General features: G+C 44.3%; 13 protein-coding genes across 13 annotated transcripts, besides 25 other annotated features; 12 read left to right on the plus strand and 1 right to left on the minus strand. All coding sequences in view use genetic code 2, as the record gives it.

The window, feature by feature from the left end:
- Positions 1–73, plus strand: a tRNA (tRNA-Phe).
- Positions 74–1,055, plus strand: an rRNA (12S ribosomal RNA).
- Positions 1,056–1,128, plus strand: a tRNA (tRNA-Val).
- Positions 1,129–2,727, plus strand: an rRNA (16S ribosomal RNA).
- Positions 2,728–2,801, plus strand: a tRNA (tRNA-Leu).
- A 15-nt stretch (positions 2,802–2,816) lies between these two features.
- ND1 (NADH dehydrogenase subunit 1) lies at positions 2,817–3,791 on the plus strand. The gene has a single exon. The coding sequence runs from the start codon at positions 2,817–2,819 to the stop codon at positions 3,789–3,791; it is 975 nt and encodes a 324-aa protein (YP_009128607.1).
- Positions 3,792–3,806: 15 nt separating this feature from the next.
- Positions 3,807–3,879, plus strand: a tRNA (tRNA-Ile).
- Positions 3,880–3,888: 9 nt separating this feature from the next.
- Positions 3,889–3,959, minus strand: a tRNA (tRNA-Gln).
- Positions 3,959–4,030, plus strand: a tRNA (tRNA-Met).
- A 1-nt stretch (position 4,031) lies between these two features.
- On the plus strand, positions 4,032–5,071 carry ND2 (NADH dehydrogenase subunit 2). The gene has a single exon. A coding segment is annotated over exon 1 (1,040 nt).
- Positions 5,072–5,148, plus strand: a tRNA (tRNA-Trp).
- Positions 5,149–5,158: 10 nt separating this feature from the next.
- Positions 5,159–5,228, minus strand: a tRNA (tRNA-Ala).
- Positions 5,229–5,238: 10 nt separating this feature from the next.
- Positions 5,239–5,311, minus strand: a tRNA (tRNA-Asn).
- Positions 5,312–5,313: 2 nt separating this feature from the next.
- Positions 5,314–5,380, minus strand: a tRNA (tRNA-Cys).
- Positions 5,380–5,450, minus strand: a tRNA (tRNA-Tyr).
- A 1-nt stretch (position 5,451) lies between these two features.
- On the plus strand, positions 5,452–7,002 carry COX1 (cytochrome c oxidase subunit I). Its single transcript has one exon. The coding sequence runs from the start codon at positions 5,452–5,454 to the stop codon at positions 7,000–7,002; it is 1,551 nt and encodes a 516-aa protein (YP_009128609.1).
- Positions 6,994–7,067, minus strand: a tRNA (tRNA-Ser).
- A 2-nt stretch (positions 7,068–7,069) lies between these two features.
- Positions 7,070–7,135, plus strand: a tRNA (tRNA-Asp).
- A 6-nt stretch (positions 7,136–7,141) lies between these two features.
- On the plus strand, positions 7,142–7,825 carry COX2 (cytochrome c oxidase subunit II). The gene has a single exon. It carries the CDS (start codon positions 7,142–7,144, stop codon positions 7,823–7,825), a length of 684 nt encoding a protein of 227 aa, YP_009128610.1.
- A 1-nt stretch (position 7,826) lies between these two features.
- Positions 7,827–7,897, plus strand: a tRNA (tRNA-Lys).
- A 1-nt stretch (position 7,898) lies between these two features.
- On the plus strand, positions 7,899–8,066 carry ATP8 (ATP synthase F0 subunit 8). The gene has a single exon. It carries the CDS (start codon positions 7,899–7,901, stop codon positions 8,064–8,066), a length of 168 nt encoding a protein of 55 aa, YP_009128611.1.
- Positions 8,057–8,740, plus strand: ATP6 (ATP synthase F0 subunit 6). Its single transcript has one exon. The coding sequence runs from the start codon at positions 8,057–8,059 to the stop codon at positions 8,738–8,740; it is 684 nt and encodes a 227-aa protein (YP_009128612.1).
- Positions 8,740–9,523, plus strand: COX3 (cytochrome c oxidase subunit III). Its single transcript has one exon. A coding segment is annotated over exon 1 (784 nt).
- Positions 9,524–9,592, plus strand: a tRNA (tRNA-Gly).
- On the plus strand, positions 9,593–9,944 carry ND3 (NADH dehydrogenase subunit 3). Its single transcript is given in 2 exon segments — positions 9,593–9,766; positions 9,768–9,944. 2 exon segments carry the CDS (start codon positions 9,593–9,595, stop codon positions 9,942–9,944), a joined length of 351 nt encoding a protein of 116 aa, YP_009128614.1.
- A 1-nt stretch (position 9,945) lies between these two features.
- Positions 9,946–10,014, plus strand: a tRNA (tRNA-Arg).
- Position 10,015: 1 nt separating this feature from the next.
- ND4L (NADH dehydrogenase subunit 4L) lies at positions 10,016–10,312 on the plus strand. Its single transcript has one exon. It carries the CDS (start codon positions 10,016–10,018, stop codon positions 10,310–10,312), a length of 297 nt encoding a protein of 98 aa, YP_009128615.1.
- ND4 (NADH dehydrogenase subunit 4) lies at positions 10,306–11,683 on the plus strand. The gene has a single exon. A coding segment is annotated over exon 1 (1,378 nt).
- Positions 11,684–11,754, plus strand: a tRNA (tRNA-His).
- Positions 11,755–11,820, plus strand: a tRNA (tRNA-Ser).
- Positions 11,820–11,890, plus strand: a tRNA (tRNA-Leu).
- ND5 (NADH dehydrogenase subunit 5) lies at positions 11,891–13,708 on the plus strand. The gene has a single exon. It carries the CDS (start codon positions 11,891–11,893, stop codon positions 13,706–13,708), a length of 1,818 nt encoding a protein of 605 aa, YP_009128617.1.
- A 5-nt stretch (positions 13,709–13,713) lies between these two features.
- On the plus strand, positions 13,714–14,856 carry CYTB (cytochrome b). The gene has a single exon. It carries the CDS (start codon positions 13,714–13,716, stop codon positions 14,854–14,856), a length of 1,143 nt encoding a protein of 380 aa, YP_009128618.1.
- Positions 14,857–14,858: 2 nt separating this feature from the next.
- Positions 14,859–14,927, plus strand: a tRNA (tRNA-Thr).
- Positions 14,928–16,447: a sequence feature (control region).
- Positions 16,447–16,517, minus strand: a tRNA (tRNA-Pro).
- Positions 16,518–16,531: 14 nt separating this feature from the next.
- Positions 16,532–17,059, minus strand: ND6 (NADH dehydrogenase subunit 6). Its single transcript has one exon. The coding sequence runs from the start codon at positions 17,057–17,059 to the stop codon at positions 16,532–16,534; it is 528 nt and encodes a 175-aa protein (YP_009128619.1).
- Positions 17,057–17,127, minus strand: a tRNA (tRNA-Glu).
- Positions 17,128–18,059: the final 932 nt, after the last annotated feature.

Consider the following 18,059-nt stretch of genomic DNA (forward strand, 5'->3'; position numbering starts at 1 on the left):
GTCCCCGTAGCTTACAGTCCAAAGCATGGCACTGAAGATGCCAAGATGGTATGCAATATAAAACCCAGGGACAAAAGACTTAGTCCTAACCTTACAGTTGGCCCCTGCTAGACATATACATGCAAGTATCTGCGGTCCAGTGTAGATGCCCTAAACCTCTTGCCAAGACTAAAGGAGCAGGCATCAGGCACACACCATCAACTGTAGCCCAAGACGCCTTGCTCAGCCACACCCCCACGGGCACTCAGCAGTAATTAACATTAAGCAATAAGCGCAAGCTTGACTTAGTCATAGCAGCCTTAGGGTTGGTAAATCTTGTGCCAGCCACCGCGGTCATACAAGAAACCCGAGCCAACAGTCACACGGCGTAAAGAGTGGACTAGAACCTGTCATAATAACTAGGAATAACCAAAACATAACTGAGCTGTCATAAGCCCAAGATATCCCTAAGGCCAACTTAAAAATGATCCTAGTATATCCGACGGACCAAACCCCACGAAAGCTAGGGTCCAAACTGGGATTAGATACCCCACTATGCCTAGCCCTAAATCCTGATGTTCATCGTACCATAGCACATCCGCCCGAGAATTACGAGCACAAACGCTTGAAACTCTAAGGACTTGGCGGTGCCCCAAACCCACCTAGAGGAGCCTGTTCTGTAAACGACACCCCACGCTACACCCTACCACTTCTCGCCAGAATACAGCCTACATACCGCCGTCGCCAGCTCACCCTAATTGAAGGGCGCACAGTGAGCACAATAACCACCCCGTTAGCACGACAGGTCAAGGTATAGCCTACGAAGTGGAAGTAATGGGCTACATTTTCTAATATAGAACACTCCAACGGAAGGAGACATGAAATTGTTTCCAGAAGGCGGATTTAGCAGTAAAGCAGGATAACATAAGCCTACTTTAAGTTGGCCCTGAGGCACGTACATACCGCCCGTCACCCTCCTCACAAGCTACCAACCCCAGATAACTAACCCTCTACTACAGCCAAAGATGAGGTAAGTCGTAACAAGGTAAGTGTACCGGAAGGTGTACTTAGCATATCAGGGTGTAGCTACAAGACTAAAGCACTCAGCTTACACCTGAGAGATATCTGCCACCAACCAGATCACCCTGAGCCTCCTCTAGCCCAGCCACAACACCCGAAGACTAATCAAAAATTCACCCTTCCCCACCACTAAGCCAAAACATTCTCCTGCCTTAGTATAGGCGATAGAAAAGGCCCACTGGCGCAATAGAGCTCCGTACCGCAAGGGATAGATGAAATAAAAATGAAACCTCAAGCAATAAACAGCAAAGGTATACCCTTTTACCTCCTGCATCATGGTTTAGCAAGAACAACCAAGCAAAGCGAACTTAAGCTTGCCACCCCGAAACCCATGCGAGCTACTTACAAGCAGCTGCCCCCGAGCGAACCCGTCTCTGTTGCAAAAGAGTGGGACGACTTGTCAGTAGAGGTGAAAAGCCAACCGAGCTGGGTGATAGCTGGTTACCTGCAAAACGAATCTAAGTTCACCCTTAGTCTCTCCCTCAAGGACCCCAATCAACCCAAATTGAAATGAGCTAAGAGCTATTTAAAGGGGGTACAGCTCCTTTAATAAAGAATACAGCCTTCATTAGCGGATAACTTATAAAGCTTTAAAAATTGTAGGCCCTCAAGCAGCCACCAACAAAGAGTGCGTCAAAGCTCCATGTAAAAAAATACAAAAGCAGCACGACTCCCTTCAAAACTAGCAGGTCAATCTATAAGCAATAGAAGAGCTAATGCTAAAATGAGTAACTAGGTAATCTACTACCTCTCGAGCGCAAACTTAGTAACAAGTACCATTAACAGAAAAATTAATGTTCCCAACCACAACAAGACCAAACATTCCAATACACTGTTAACCCAACCCAGGTGCGCCCACTAGAAAGATTAAAATCTGTAAAAGGAATTCAGCAAACACAAGGCCCGACTGTTTACCAAAAACATAGCCTCCAGCTTAACAAGTATTGGAGGTGATGCCTGCCCAGTGACACCACATTAAACGGCCGCGGTATCCTAACCGTGCAAAGGTAGCGCAATCAATTGTCTCATAAATCGGGACCTGTATGAATGGCTAAACGAGGTCTTAACTGTCTCTTACAGATAATCAGCGAAATTGATCTTCCTGTGCAAAAGCAGGAATAAGCACATAAGACGAGAAGACCCTGTGGAACTTAAAAATCAATGGCCATCACGCACCAAACTTAAACCTACCAGGCACACTACCCCCTCACAACATTGGCTCATAATTTTTCGGTTGGGGCAACCTTGGAGTAAAACACACCCTCCAAAAATAAGACAACCCATCTTAACCAAGAACCACCCATCAACGTGCAAACAGCAACCAGACCCAACACAGTTGAACAATGGACCAAGCTACCCCAGGGATAACAGCGCAATCTCTCCCAAGAGCCCCCATCGACGGAGAGGTTTACGACCTCGATGTTGGATCAGGACATCCCAATGGTGCAGCCGCTATTAAGGGTTCGTTTGTTCAACGATTAACAGTCCTACGTGATCTGAGTTCAGACCGGAGCAATCCAGGTCGGTTTCTATCTATGATGAACCTTTCCCAGTACGAAAGGACCGGAAAGGTGGGGCCAATACTCCCCGGCACGCCCCCCTCCCCAAGCAATGACCTCAACTAAACTGCTCAAGGGACTACCCACCCCAAACCCCTAAAAAAGGGCCGCTAGTGTAGCAAAGCCTGGCAAATGCAAAAGGCTTAAACCCTTTAATTAGAGGTTCAAATCCTCTCCCTAGCTCCCCACAACTCAACCATGACCCAACCAACACCCCTAATGCACCTTACCATATTCTTAGCCTATGCTCTTCCAATCTTAATCGCCGTAGCCTTCCTAACACTAGTAGAACGAAAAGTCCTAAGCTACATGCAAGCCCGAAAAGGCCCAAACATTGTTGGCCCCTTTGGACTCCTACAACCAGTAGCAGATGGTGTAAAACTATTCACCAAAGAACCCATCCGACCATCAACCTCCTCCCCCCTACTCTTCACCCTAACCCCAATACTAGCCCTCCTTCTTGCAGTTTCAATTTGAACCCCTCTCCCCCTACCCTTCTCTCTTGCAGACTTGAACCTGGGCCTACTATTCCTCTTAGCCATGTCAAGCTTAGCAGTATATTCAATTTTATGATCGGGCTGAGCTTCAAATTCAAAATACGCCCTAATCGGCGCCCTCCGAGCAGTCGCACAGACCATCTCATACGAAGTAACACTAGCTATCATCCTCCTCTCCATAATCATACTAAGTGGAAACTATACCCTAAACACCCTTGCCACTACCCAAGAACCCCTATACCTAATCTTCTCCACCTGACCCCTCATAATAATATGATACATTTCCACCCTTGCTGAAACCAACCGCGCCCCATTCGATCTGACAGAGGGAGAATCCGAACTAGTCTCAGGCTTCAATGTAGAATACGCCGCAGGTCCATTCGCCTTATTCTTCCTAGCTGAGTACGCAAACATTATATTAATAAACACACTCACCGCCATTCTTTTCATCAACCCAAGCTCCCTAGACCTCCCCCCAGAACTATTCCCAATAATCCTCGCCACAAAAACCCTCCTCCTCTCCTTTGGCTTTCTCTGAATTCGCGCCTCATACCCACGATTTCGTTATGACCAACTCATACACCTTCTCTGAAAAAACTTCCTACCGCTAACATTAGCTCTATGCCTATGACACACCAGCATACCAATCTGCTATGCAGGCCTCCCTCCCGCTTAAAACACGCCTGCATAAGGAAATGTGCCTGAACACATAAGGGTTACTATGATAAAGTGAACATAGAGGTCTACCAATCCTCTCATTTCCTTGCAAAACCTTAGGAAGACAGGAATTGAACCTGCACAGAAGAGATCAAAACCCTCCATACTTCCCTTATATTACTTCCTAGTAGGGTCAGCTAAACATAAAGCTATCGGGCCCATACCCCGAAAATGATGGTTTAACCCCTTCCTCTACTAAATGAGCCCCCTCACAAAACTAATATTCTCCTTAAGTCTTCTACTGGGAACAACCATTACAATTTCAAGCAACCATTGAATACTAGCCTGAACTGGATTAGAAATCAACACCCTTGCCATTATCCCCTTCATTTCAAAATCACATCACCCTCGAGCTGTCGAAGCCGCAATCAAATACTTTCTCATCCAAGCAACCGCCTCCGCACTAATCCTTTTCTCGAGCACAATCAACGCACAGCTCACCGGACAATGAGACATTACCCAATTAACCCAACCAGTAGCCTCCCTCCTACTGACTATAGCAGTAGCAATAAAACTAGGACTAGTACCCTTCCATTTCTGATTCCCAGAGGTCATGCAAGGCTCACCCATAACCACCGCCCTACTCCTCTCCACATTAATAAAACTCCCCCCCATCACTATTTTATTCTTAACTGCCCCCTCACTAAACCCACTCCTGCTAACAACCATGGCCATCGCATCCGCAGCTGTTGGAGGGTGAATAGGACTCAACCAGACACAAATTCGAAAAATCCTAGCCTTCTCATCAATCGCCCACCTAGGCTGAATAACCATTATCCTCATATACAACCCCAAACTAACAATAATATCCTTCTACCTATACTCCCTGATAACTGCCTCCATTTTCTTAGCCCTCAACACAACCAACTCATTAAAACTATCCACAATAATAACCTCCTGAACAAAAATACCATCACTAAACGCATCCTTGACGCTAGCACTACTATCCCTAGCCGGCCTGCCCCCACTCCCTGGCTTTTTACCAAAATGACTCATCATTCAAGAATTAACTAAACAAGAGATATCAACCACGGCCATAATTATCTCAATACTCTCCCTATTAGGCCTATTTTTTTACCTACGCCTTGCATATTGCTCCACAATCACACTCCCACCAAACACCACAAATTTTATAAAGCAATGATACAGTAACAAACCTACAAACACGCCAACTGCTGCCCTAATTTCCCTATCAATCCTTCTCCTCCCCCTTTCCCCCACAATCTTGACCATCACCTAAGAAACTTAGGATAACCGCCCACTTAAACCGAAGGCCTTCAAAGCCTTAAATAAGAGTTAAATCCTCTTAGTTTCTGCCCACACCACTAAGACCCGCAGGACACTAAACCTGCACCATCTAAATGCAACTTAGATACTCTAATTAAGCTAGGGCCTCCACAATAAGCCTAGACAAATGGGCCTCGATCCCATAAACTTCTAATTAACAGTTAGACGCTCAAACCAACAAGCTTCTGTCTACCAGACTCTGGCACACTCTCAATGTACATCAATGAGTTTGCAACTCAACATGAACTTCACCACAGAGTCGATAAGAAGAGGAATCAAACCTCTGTAAAAAGGACTACAGCCTAACGCCTAAACACTCAGCCATCTTACCTGTGACTTTCATCAACCGATGACTATTTTCAACAAACCACAAAGACATTGGCACCCTATACCTACTCTTCGGAGCATGAGCAGGCATAGTCGGCACTGCCCTTAGCCTCCTTATTCGAACAGAACTTGGCCAACCAGGGACTCTCCTAGGAGATGACCAAATCTACAATGTCATTGTCACCGCCCATGCCTTCGTAATAATCTTTTTCATAGTCATACCCATTATGATCGGAGGGTTTGGAAACTGACTAGTCCCCCTTATAATTGGAGCTCCAGACATAGCATTCCCCCGCATAAACAACATGAGTTTCTGACTGCTCCCCCCATCCTTTCTACTACTCCTAGCATCTTCCACAGTAGAAGCGGGAGTTGGAACAGGATGAACCGTATACCCCCCCTTAGCAGGCAACCTAGCCCATGCCGGTGCTTCAGTAGACCTCGCCATTTTCTCCCTACACCTTGCAGGTGTATCTTCCATCTTAGGGGCAATCAACTTTATCACAACAGCCATTAACATAAAACCACCCGCCCTATCACAATATCAAACCCCACTATTCGTATGATCCGTACTTATCACCGCCGTACTCCTGCTTCTCTCACTTCCAGTTCTAGCTGCTGGCATCACCATACTACTAACCGACCGAAACCTAAACACTACATTCTTCGACCCCGCCGGAGGAGGAGACCCCATTCTCTATCAACACTTATTCTGATTCTTCGGCCACCCAGAAGTTTACATCCTAATCCTCCCTGGCTTTGGAATTATCTCACACGTAGTAACATATTACGCAGGCAAAAAAGAACCATTCGGCTACATAGGAATAGTCTGAGCTATACTATCAATTGGATTCCTAGGCTTTATTGTATGAGCCCATCACATATTCACCGTAGGAATAGATGTAGACACCCGAGCATATTTCACTTCCGCTACTATAATCATCGCTATCCCAACCGGCATTAAAGTATTCAGCTGACTAGCAACACTACATGGAGGCACCATCAAATGAGACCCACCAATACTATGAGCCTTAGGCTTTATCTTCCTATTCACAATCGGAGGGCTAACAGGCATCGTACTAGCAAACTCCTCACTAGACATTGCCCTACACGACACATACTACGTAGTCGCCCACTTCCACTACGTCCTCTCAATAGGAGCCGTATTTGCCATCCTAGCCGGATTTACCCACTGATTCCCCCTATTTACCGGATATACCCTACACCCCACATGATCCAAAACCCACTTCGGAATCATATTCACAGGTGTAAACCTAACGTTTTTCCCCCAACACTTCCTAGGCCTAGCCGGTATACCACGACGCTATTCAGACTACCCAGACGCTTACACCTTATGAAACACCCTTTCCTCTATCGGCTCCCTAATTTCAATAACAGCCGTAATCTTACTAATATTCATCATCTGAGAGGCATTTGCAGCAAAACGAAAAGTCCTTCAAACAGAATTAACCTCCACCAACATCGAATGAATCTACGGCTGCCCACCCCCATACCACACCTTTGAAGAACCAACCTTCGTCCAAACCCAAGAAAGGAAGGAATCGAACCCTCACACGCTGGTTTCAAGCCAACTGCATCAAACCACTCATGCTTCTTTCTTATGGGGTGTTAGTAAACCCATTACACAGCTTTGTCAAAGCTAAATCACAGGTGAAACCCCTGAACACCCCTACCATGGCCAACCAATCCCAACTCGGATTTCAAGATGCCTCCTCACCAATCATAGAAGAACTCGTAGAATTTCACGACCACGCATTAATGGTTGCACTTGCAATCTGCAGCCTAGTCCTATATCTACTGACACTTATACTAGCAGAAAAACTATCCTCCAACACCGTAGATGCACAAGAAGTAGAACTTATCTGAACAATCCTACCAGCCATCGTCCTCATCCTACTTGCCCTGCCATCCCTGCAAATCTTATATATAATAGACGAAATTGATGAACCTGATTTAACTTTAAAAGCCATCGGACACCAATGATATTGAGCTTACGAATACACAGACTTCAAAGACCTGACATTCGACTCCTATATAATCCCAACCACAGAACTCCCCTCAGGGCACTTCCGACTACTAGAAGTAGACCATCGTATTGTAATCCCAATGGAATCCCCAATTCGCATCATCATCACCGCCAACGACGTACTTCACTCATGAGCCGTCCCCTCCCTAGGGGTAAAAACTGATGCAATTCCAGGACGACTCAACCAAACATCCTTCATCACAACCCGACCAGGCGTTTTCTATGGCCAATGCTCAGAAATCTGCGGAGCCAACCACAGCTACATACCAATCGTAGTAGAATCAACCCCCCTAACTCATTTCGAGCACTGATCCACACTCCTATCATCCTAATCATTGAGAAGCTATGCAACAGCACTAGCCTTTTAAGCTAGAGAAAGAGGACAGCCCACCCCTCCTTAATGACATGCCCCAACTAAACCCAAATCCATGATTCCTAACCATACTTACCACCTGAGCAATCTTCTTACTAATTATCCAACCTAAACTCCTACCATTCACCCCCACCAACTCCCCCATAAACAAAACCAACACCTCTAACAAATCCACCCCTTGAACCTGACCATGAACCTAAGCTTCTTCGATCAATTCTCAAGCCCTTACTTAATGGGCATACCATTAGCCCTCCTCTCTATTCTCTTCCCAACCCTACTATTCCCCTCCCCCAGCACCCGATGAATCAACAACCGTCTCGTCACCCTTCAATCATGACTAATCCACCTAATCACAAAACAACTAATAATACCCCTAGACAAAAAAGGCCACAAATGAGCACTAATCCTTACATCCCTAATAATACTACTCCTCACAATCAACCTCCTAGGCCTACTACCCTACACATTCACCCCTACTACCCAACTATCTATAAACATAGCTCTGGCCTTCCCACTCTGACTCGCTACCCTCCTCACAGGACTACGAAACCAACCCACAACCTCCTTAGGACATCTACTGCCCGAAGGCACCCCCACCCCACTCATTCCCGCTTTAATCATAATTGAAACTACAAGCCTACTTATCCGCCCACTAGCACTTGGAGTCCGACTTACAGCAAACTTAACAGCAGGGCACTTACTAATTCAACTCATTTCCACAGCCACTGTCACCCTCCTCCCCATCATACCCGCAATCTCCACCTTAACCATACTAGTCCTTCTATTACTCACCATTTTAGAAGTAGCAGTAGCTATAATCCAAGCGTATGTCTTCGTCCTCCTACTAAGCCTATACTTACAAGAAAACATTTAATGGCCCACCAAGCACACCCCTTCCACATAGTAGACCCCAGCCCCTGACCAATCTCCGGAGCTGCTGCCGCCCTCCTCACCACCTCAGGATTGGCTATATGATTTCACCACAAATCCCCCCAACTCCTAACCTTAGGCTTACTCTCCATAATCCTCGTAATACTCCAATGATGACGAGACATTATTCGAGAAGGTACATTCCAAGGCCACCACACACTCCCAGTACAAAAAGGCCTTCGATACGGAATAATTCTATTCATCACATCAGAAGTATTCTTCTTCTTAGGTTTCTTCTGAGCCTTCTTCCACTCAAGCCTGGCCCCTACACCAGAACTGGGGGGACAGTGACCCCCAACAGGGATCAAACCCATAAACCCCATAGAAGTACCCCTACTTAACACAGCCATTCTACTAGCATCAGGAGTTACCGTCACATGAACCCATCACAGCATCACTGAAGGAAACCGCAAACAAGCAATCCAAGCTCTCAGCCTAACTATCCTCTTAGGAGCCTACTTCACAATCCTACAAGCCATAGAATACTACGAAGCCCCATTCTCAATCGCCGACAGCGTATACGGCTCAACCTTCTTCGTCGCTACAGGATTCCATGGCCTACACGTAATCATCGGATCCTCCTTCCTCTCAATCTGCCTATTACGACTAATCAACTTCCACTTTACACCAAGCCACCACTTTGGATTCGAAGCCGCAGCCTGATATTGACACTTTGTAGATGTCATCTGATTATTCCTATACATAACTATCTACTGATGAGGATCCTGCTCCCCTAGTATATTGATTACAATTGACTTCCAATCTCTAAAATCTGGTATAACTCCAGAGGAGAGCAATAAACACAATCCTCTTCATACTCACACTATCCCTCGCCCTAAGCATCATCCTAATCTCCCTAAACTTCTGACTAGCCCAAACAACTCCAGACTCCGAAAAATTGTCCCCGTACGAGTGCGGATTTGACCCCCTAGGGTCAGCTCGACTACCCTTCTCAATCCGATTCTTCCTCAGTAGCAATTTTATTCCTCCTATTCGACCTAGAAATTGCACTCCTACTCCCCCTGCCATGAGCCACTCAACTACAATCCCCCACCACCACCCTGATCTGAACCCTACTAATCATCACTCTACTCACACTAGGACTAATCTACGAATGACTCCAAGGAGGACTAGAATGAGCAGAATAACAGAGAGTTAGTCTAATCAAGACAGTTGATTTCGACTCAACAAACCATAGTCCCACCCTATGACTTTCTTAATGTCCCTTATATGTCTAAGTTACTGCTCAGCCTTCACCCTAAGCAGCCTAGGTCTCACCCTCCACCGCACTCACCTAATCTCTGCCCTACTATGTTTAGAGAGCATAATACTATCCATATACATTGCCCTATCCGTACTTCCCACCGAAAATCAAGCAGCATCACTCACTCTGACACCAATTCTCATACTAACATTCTCAGCTTGCGAAGCTGGCACAGGCCTAGCCATACTAGTAGCCTCAACCCGCACCCACGGTTCTGACCACCTACACAACTTAAACCTCCTCCAATGCTAAAAATCCTCCTCCCAACCCTCCTTCTACCCCCAACAGCTCTCTTATCCCCAGCAAAATTCCTATGAATTAACACCACAATCCACAGCCTAATAATTGCCCTCCTCAGCTTACACTGACTCCTCCCAACCTACTACCCAAGTAAAACCCTAACCCAATGAACAGGCATAGACCAAATTTCCTCCTCCCTCCTAACACTCACCTGCTGATTACTACCCCTCATAATCCTAGCATCCCAAAATCATCTTCAACATGAACCTGCCCCACGAAAACGAATTTTCATCCTAACCCTCACCCTCACTCAACCTCTCATCATCCTAGCATTCTCAGCCACAGAACTTACACTATTCTATGTCTCATTCGAAGCAACTCTAATCCCAACCCTAGCCCTAATTACTCGATGGGGAAATCAACCAGACCGTCTAAGCGCAGGAATCTATCTGCTATTTTACACCCTTATCAGCTCCCTACCATTACTGGTCACAATCCTAGCCCTACACTCACAAACTGGTACCCTCCACCTCCTAATAATAAAACTCAACCACCCCACCATACCACACTCATGAACAGGCCTCTTATCAACCCTAGCCCTACTCCTAGCGTTCATGGTAAAAGCACCTCTTTACGGACTTCACCTATGACTCCCTAAAGCCCATGTAGAAGCACCAATCGCAGGATCCATACTACTCGCAGCTCTCCTCCTAAAATTAGGAGGATATGGCATCATACGAATAACCCTATTAATAAACCCCCTACTAAACCACCTACACTACCCATTCATTGCCCTAGCACTATGAGGAGCACTAATAACTAGCTCAATTTGTCTGCGACAAATTGACCTGAAATCACTTATTGCTTACTCATCCGTAAGTCACATAGGACTCGTAATCGCAGCCAGCATAATCCAAACCCCCTGATCATTCTCAGGGGCAATAATCCTCATAGTATCCCACGGCCTGACCTCCTCAATACTATTCTGTTTAGCCAATACTAACTACGAACGAACACACAGCCGAATCCTCTTAATAACACGAGGCCTACAATCCCTTCTCCCACTAATAGCAACCTGATGACTACTGGCAAACCTCACAAACATAGCACTACCCCCCACCACCAACCTAATAGCAGAACTAACCATCATCACCGCACTATTCAACTGGTCCACCCCAACAATTATTCTAACTGGAACAGCAACCCTAATAACAGCCTCGTACACCCTCTACCTCCTCCTCACAACCCAACGAGGAATTACCCCAACCCACATCACCTCCCTACAAAATTCTAACACACGAGAACACCTCTTAATAATTCTACACATCCTTCCCCTGATCCTACTCATCCTTAAACCCAATCTCATATCCGGCATCCCCCAATGCAAGCATAGTTTTAAATCCAAACATCAGGTTGTGATCCTGAAAATAGAAGCTGAACCCTTCTTGCTCGCCGAGGGGAAGTTCAACCAGCAAGAACTGCTAATTCTTGCATCTGAGCCTAAAATCTCAGTCCCCTTGCTTTTAAAGGATAGTAGCAATCCACTGGTCTTAGGAACCAACCACCTTGGTGCAAATCCAAGTAAAAGCAATGGGAACCACAATACTCTTAAGCACCTCCATAATCCTCACGCTCACATTAATCTTAACCCCCATAATCCTACCCCTCCTAACAAAAACCCTAAAAAATTCTCCAACCACTATCACCCATGCCACTAAAACAGCGTTCCTAACCAGCCTAGTACCCATAGTAATCTTCATATACTCAAACACAGAAAGCATTACCACCTGCTGAGAATGAAAATTCACCGCAAACTTTAAAATCCCAATTAGCCTAAAAATAGATCAGTACTCAATCATATTCCTCCCTATTGCATTATTTGTAACCTGATCTATCCTACAGTTCGCAACATGATATATAGCCTCAGAACCAAGCATCACAAAATTCTTTTCCTACCTATCCACTTTCCTAGTCGCTATACTAACCCTAACCCTTGCTAACAACATATTCCTCCTATTTGTGGGTTGAGAAGGGGTAGGAATCATGTCATTCCTACTAATTGGATGGTGACATGGACGAGCAAAAGCCAACACGGCTGCCCTACAAGCCGTACTTTACAACCGAATCGGAGACATTGGCCTCATCATCAGCATAGCATGAATAGCATCAACCCTAAACACCTGAGAAATCCAACAAACTTTCTTCCATACACACACCCCAATACTCCCTCTCCTAGGCTTAATTCTAGCAGCTACCGGAAAATCGGCCCAATTCGGCCTACACCCCTGACTCCCAGCCGCCATAGAAGGTCCCACCCCCGTCTCCGCTTTACTCCACTCCAGCACTATAGTAGTAGCTGGAATCTTCTTACTAATCCGAACCCACCCCATACTATCCAGCAACCAAACTGCCCTAACCACATGCCTATGTCTAGGCGCACTTTCCACACTATTTGCCGCTACATGTGCCCTAACCCAAAACGATATCAAAAAAATTATCGCCTTCTCCACATCCAGCCAACTAGGCCTAATAATAGTGGCCATCGGACTAAACCTCCCTCAACTAGCCTTCCTTCACATTTCAACCCACGCATTCTTTAAAGCCATGCTATTCCTATGTTCTGGCTCAATCATCCACAACCTTGCCGGAGAACAAGACATTCGAAAAATAGGAGGCCTACAAAAAACACTACCAACAACCACATCTTGCCTAACCATCGGCAACCTAGCACTAATAGGAACCCCCTTCCTAGCAGGATTTTACTCAAAAGACCTAATTATCGAAAACCTAAACACCTCCTACCTAAACACATGAGCACTTACTATAACTCTTCTAGCCACATCTTTCACAGCAACCTACAGCCTCCGCATAACATCCTTAGTCCAAACAGGATTCACCCGAATTTCTCCAACAACCCCAATCAACGAAAACAACCCACTAATCACCAACCCCATTCTACGCCTAGCCCTAGGCACCATTCTATCAGGCCTACTCATCACATCCTACATCATCCCCACAAAAACTCCCCCCATGACCATACCCACAGTTACAAAAACTGCAGCTATCCTAGTCACAATTCTAGGTATTATCTTAGCATTAGAACTATCAAACATAACCCACACTCTAACACACCCCAAACAAAACATCTACTCAAACTTTTCCATCAACTTAGGATACTTCAACCTACTAACTCACCGCCTTAGCACCACAAGCCTATTAAACCACGGACAAAAATTTGCCCTCCACTTAACCGACCTGTTCTGGTACAAAAAAATAGGCCCCGAAGGACTTGCCGACCTGCAACAAATGGCCACAAAAACCTCAACAACCCTGCACACAGGACTAATCAAAACGTATCTAGGATCTTTCGCCCTATCAATCCTAACTATCCTACTCGCACTCAAAAGAAACTAATGGCACCCAACATTCGAAAATCACACCCCCTAATAAAAATAATCAATAACTCCCTAATTGACCTTCCCACTCCACCTAACATCTCCATGTGATGAAATTTTGGATCCCTACTAGGAATCTGCCTGGCCACCCAAATCCTAACCGGCCTACTACTAGCCATACACTACACAGCGGACACAACCTTAGCCTTCTCATCCGTCGCCCACACATGTCGAAACGTACAATACGGGTGACTAATCCGCAACCTACATGCCAACGGAGCATCCTTATTCTTCATCTGTATCTACATGCACATTGGACGAGGCATTTACTACGGCTCTTATTTATACAAAGAAACCTGAAACACAGGCATCATCCTTCTACTCACCCTAATAGCAACAGCCTTCGTAGGCTATGTGCTGCCCTGAGGACAAATATCATTCTGAGGGGCCACAGTCATCACCAACCTATTCTCAGCAATCCCATACATCGGCCAAACCCTAGTTGAATGAGCCTGAGGAGGATTTTCAGTAGACAACCCAACACTGACCCGATTCTTCGCCCTACACTTCCTACTACCATTCCTAATCACAGGGCTCACCCTAATCCACCTCACCTTCCTACATGAATCAGGCTCAAACAACCCCCTAGGAATCACGTCAAATTGCGACAAAATCCCATTCCACCCATACTACTCTCTCAAAGATATCCTAGGATTTATACTCATATATCTCCCCCTAATAACCCTAGCCCTATTTACCCCAAACCTACTAGGAGACCCAGAAAACTTTACACCAGCAAACCCCCTAGTCACCCCCCCACACATCAAACCAGAATGATACTTCCTATTTGCTTATGCCATCCTACGCTCAATCCCCAATAAACTGGGCGGAGTCCTAGCACTAGCCGCCTCAGTGCTAATCCTATTCCTAAGCCCTCTACTTCACAAATCCAAACAACGCACAATAACCTTCCGCCCTCTATCCCAATCACTATTCTGACTTCTAGTCACTAACCTACTCATCCTAACCTGAGTAGGAAGCCAACCTGTTGAACACCCATTCATCATCATTGGCCAACTAGCTTCACTCTCCTATTTCACAACCCTCCTAATCCTCCTCCCCCTTACCGGGGCCCTAGAAAACAAAATCCTAAACTACTAAATACTCTAATAGTTTATAAAAACATTGGTCTTGTAAACCAAAGAGTGAAGGCCTATAACCTTCTTAGAGTTCCCACCAACCACACACCCTAATAAAAACAATCTTCCCCCCATGCCAGCCCTAAGCTGGCATTTTTACCAAAAATAAATCAACTTCCTTAAAATAAAGCCCCTCACCACATGCCAGCCCTAAGCTGGCATTTTTACCAAAAATAAATCAACTTCCTTAAAATAAAGCCCCTCACCACATGCCAGCCCTAAGCTGGCATTTTTACCAAAAATAAATCAACTTCCTTAAAATAAAGCCCCTCACCACCCCCCCTTCCCCCCCATTATGTATTACTTTGCATTAATATAATTACCCCATTACATGATAACTCAATGTACTGAATTCATATAATGTATGTACTAAACCCATGCCCTGTATAGCCGGGCATAAAATTATCGACAGCCATCTCTACATTCTAGGACAAATTAAGCAGTGAAACACGGAATATCGACTATCTCACCTCGAGCTAAATCCATTAAAGTTGACTTTTATACACCAAACTATTTCCAGAATACGGAAGTGCCTTAATACATAATATTAATGGTAACGGGCCATAGGACCTAATTTAATGCTTAATAGTACCCACATTAGTTCACGTAGTGCCGGCTTCAGGTATTAGGTTATCTATTAATCGTTCTTCTCACGAGGTTCGGACTACTGCCGTTGCATAATCTCATTACACGACCAGCGTCAGGATCATTCTTTCCCCCTAAACCCCTAGCACAACTTGCACTTTTGCGCCTCTGGTTCCTCGGTCAGGGCCATAACTTGGCTCCTCCCCCGAACTTGCCCTTCTCCGAGCCATCTGGTTCGCTTTATTCAACTTTTAAGTCCGTGATCGCGGCATTTTTCCTTTTTGGGGCGGTTGGTTCCCTTTTTTTTTTGGAACGCTTCACAGGTGACCCTTCTGAGTGCAACGGGAGCCCTTAGACAGGTCTGAGCATTATGGACTTCGAGCCGTTCCTCACCCTCAGGAGTTGCTGAATGAGACGGTTTGCGTATTTGGAGTCAACCACCGTTACACTGATGCACTTGCTATCAGCATTTGGTTATGATTCATCCACTTAAATAGAGTATACCAATATATATGAATGCTTGTTGGACATGTTTAGCTATATTCCTCAATAATCCCTAACAACTGAACAAAAACTTAAAACCCCCTACCCACCACCTCCACCAAAATTCACACCCATCCCGTTATCTTATCTTTCATTTTTTTACGCAATATTGCACTCCCCGGCGCTGGAGTTACATTAACAATTACACTTATTTTTTACGCAATATTGCACTCCCCGGCGCTGGAGTTACATTAACAATTACACTTATTTTTTACGCAATATTGCACTCCCCGGCGCTGGAGTTACATTAACAATTACACTTATTTTTTACGCAATATTGCACTCCCCGGCGCTGGAGTTACATTAACAATTACACTTATTTTTTACGCAATATTGCACTCCCCGGCGCTGGAGTTACATTAACAATTACACTTATTTTTCACACCCCCCTCCCCCCAAAAAATCATCAAATTCTAGCCACAACTTCAGAAAAAGAGGACTTAAACCTCTGCCACCAGCTCCCAAAGCTGGCATTCTTATTAAACTATCTTCTGAGCCACCCAATAAACCTAAACCGCCCGAATCGCCCCACGAGACAACCCCCGTACAAGCTCTAACACCACAAACAAAGTCAACAATAACCCCCAACCAGCAACAAAAAACATCCCAACCCCACAAAAATAAAACATCGCTACCCCACTAAAATCCAATCGCACAGAAACCACCCCCCCACTATCAACAGTACTTACACCAAGACTTAAACAACCAACACCACCACCAATCACAACCCCAACAAACAACAGTAAAATCAATCCCACACCACACCCCACAACCCGCCAATTCCCCCAGGCCTCGGGAAAAGGATCCGCTGCCAATGCCACAGAATAAACAAAAACAACCAACATTCCCCCCAAATAAACCATAAACAACACCAACGAAATAAAAGAAACCCCCAAACTCATCAACCACCCACACCCAACAACGGACCCCAACACTAACCCAACAACCCCATAGTACGGAGACGGATTAGATGCAACCGCCAACGCCCCAAAAACAAAACACACCCCTAAAAAAAACACAAAATAAGTCATGACTATTCTCACTCGGCACCTCCCCGAGACCTACAGCTTGAAAAACTGTCGTTGTATAATTCAACCACGAGAACCTCCAACACTCCCAACATCTTATATGTCCCATAAACACCACTTACCCAACACCCCAACACTAGAATCATATTAACTTAAACCCTTATACATACGTACATAAGACCACAAATACCCAAATAGCCAATAGGGCAGACAAACAAAAACTATTAAACAAAATAAACGAAATAGATGAGATAAACAAAATAAACGAAATAGATGAGATAAACAAAATAAACGAAATAGATGAGATAAACAAAATAAACGAAATAGATGAGATAAACAAAATAAACGAAATAGATGAGATAAACAAAATAAACGAAATAGATGAGATAAACAAAATAAACGAAATAGATGAGATAAACAAAATAAACGAAATAGATGAGATAAACAAAATAAACGAAATAGATGAGATAAACAAAATAAACGAAATAGATGAGATAAACAAAATAAACGAAATAGATGAGATAAACAAAATAAACGAAATAGATGAGATAAACAAAATAAACGAAATAGATGAGATAAACAAAATAAACGAAATAGATGAGATAAACAAAATAAACGAAATAGATGAGATAAACAAAATAAACGAAATAGATGAGATAAACAAAATAAACGAAATAGATGAGATAAACAAAATAAACGAAATAGATGAGATAAACAAAATAAACGAAATAGATGAGATAAACAAAATAAACGAAATAGATGAGATAAACAAAATAAACGAAATAGATGAGATAAACAAAATAAACGAAATAGATGAGATAAACAAAATAAACGAAATAGATGAGATAAACAAAATAAACGAAATAGATGAGATAAACAAAATAAACGAAATAGATGAGATAAACAAAATAAACGAAATAGATGAGATAAACAAAATAAACGAAATAGATGAGATAAACAAAATAAACGAAATAGATGAGATAAACAAATAAACGAAATAGATGAGATA

Source organism: Falco cherrug, mitochondrion, assembly GCF_023634085.1.
Source record: "Falco cherrug mitochondrion, complete genome".
In the NCBI taxonomy this organism is placed as follows: Eukaryota; Metazoa; Chordata; class Aves; order Falconiformes; family Falconidae; genus Falco; species Falco cherrug.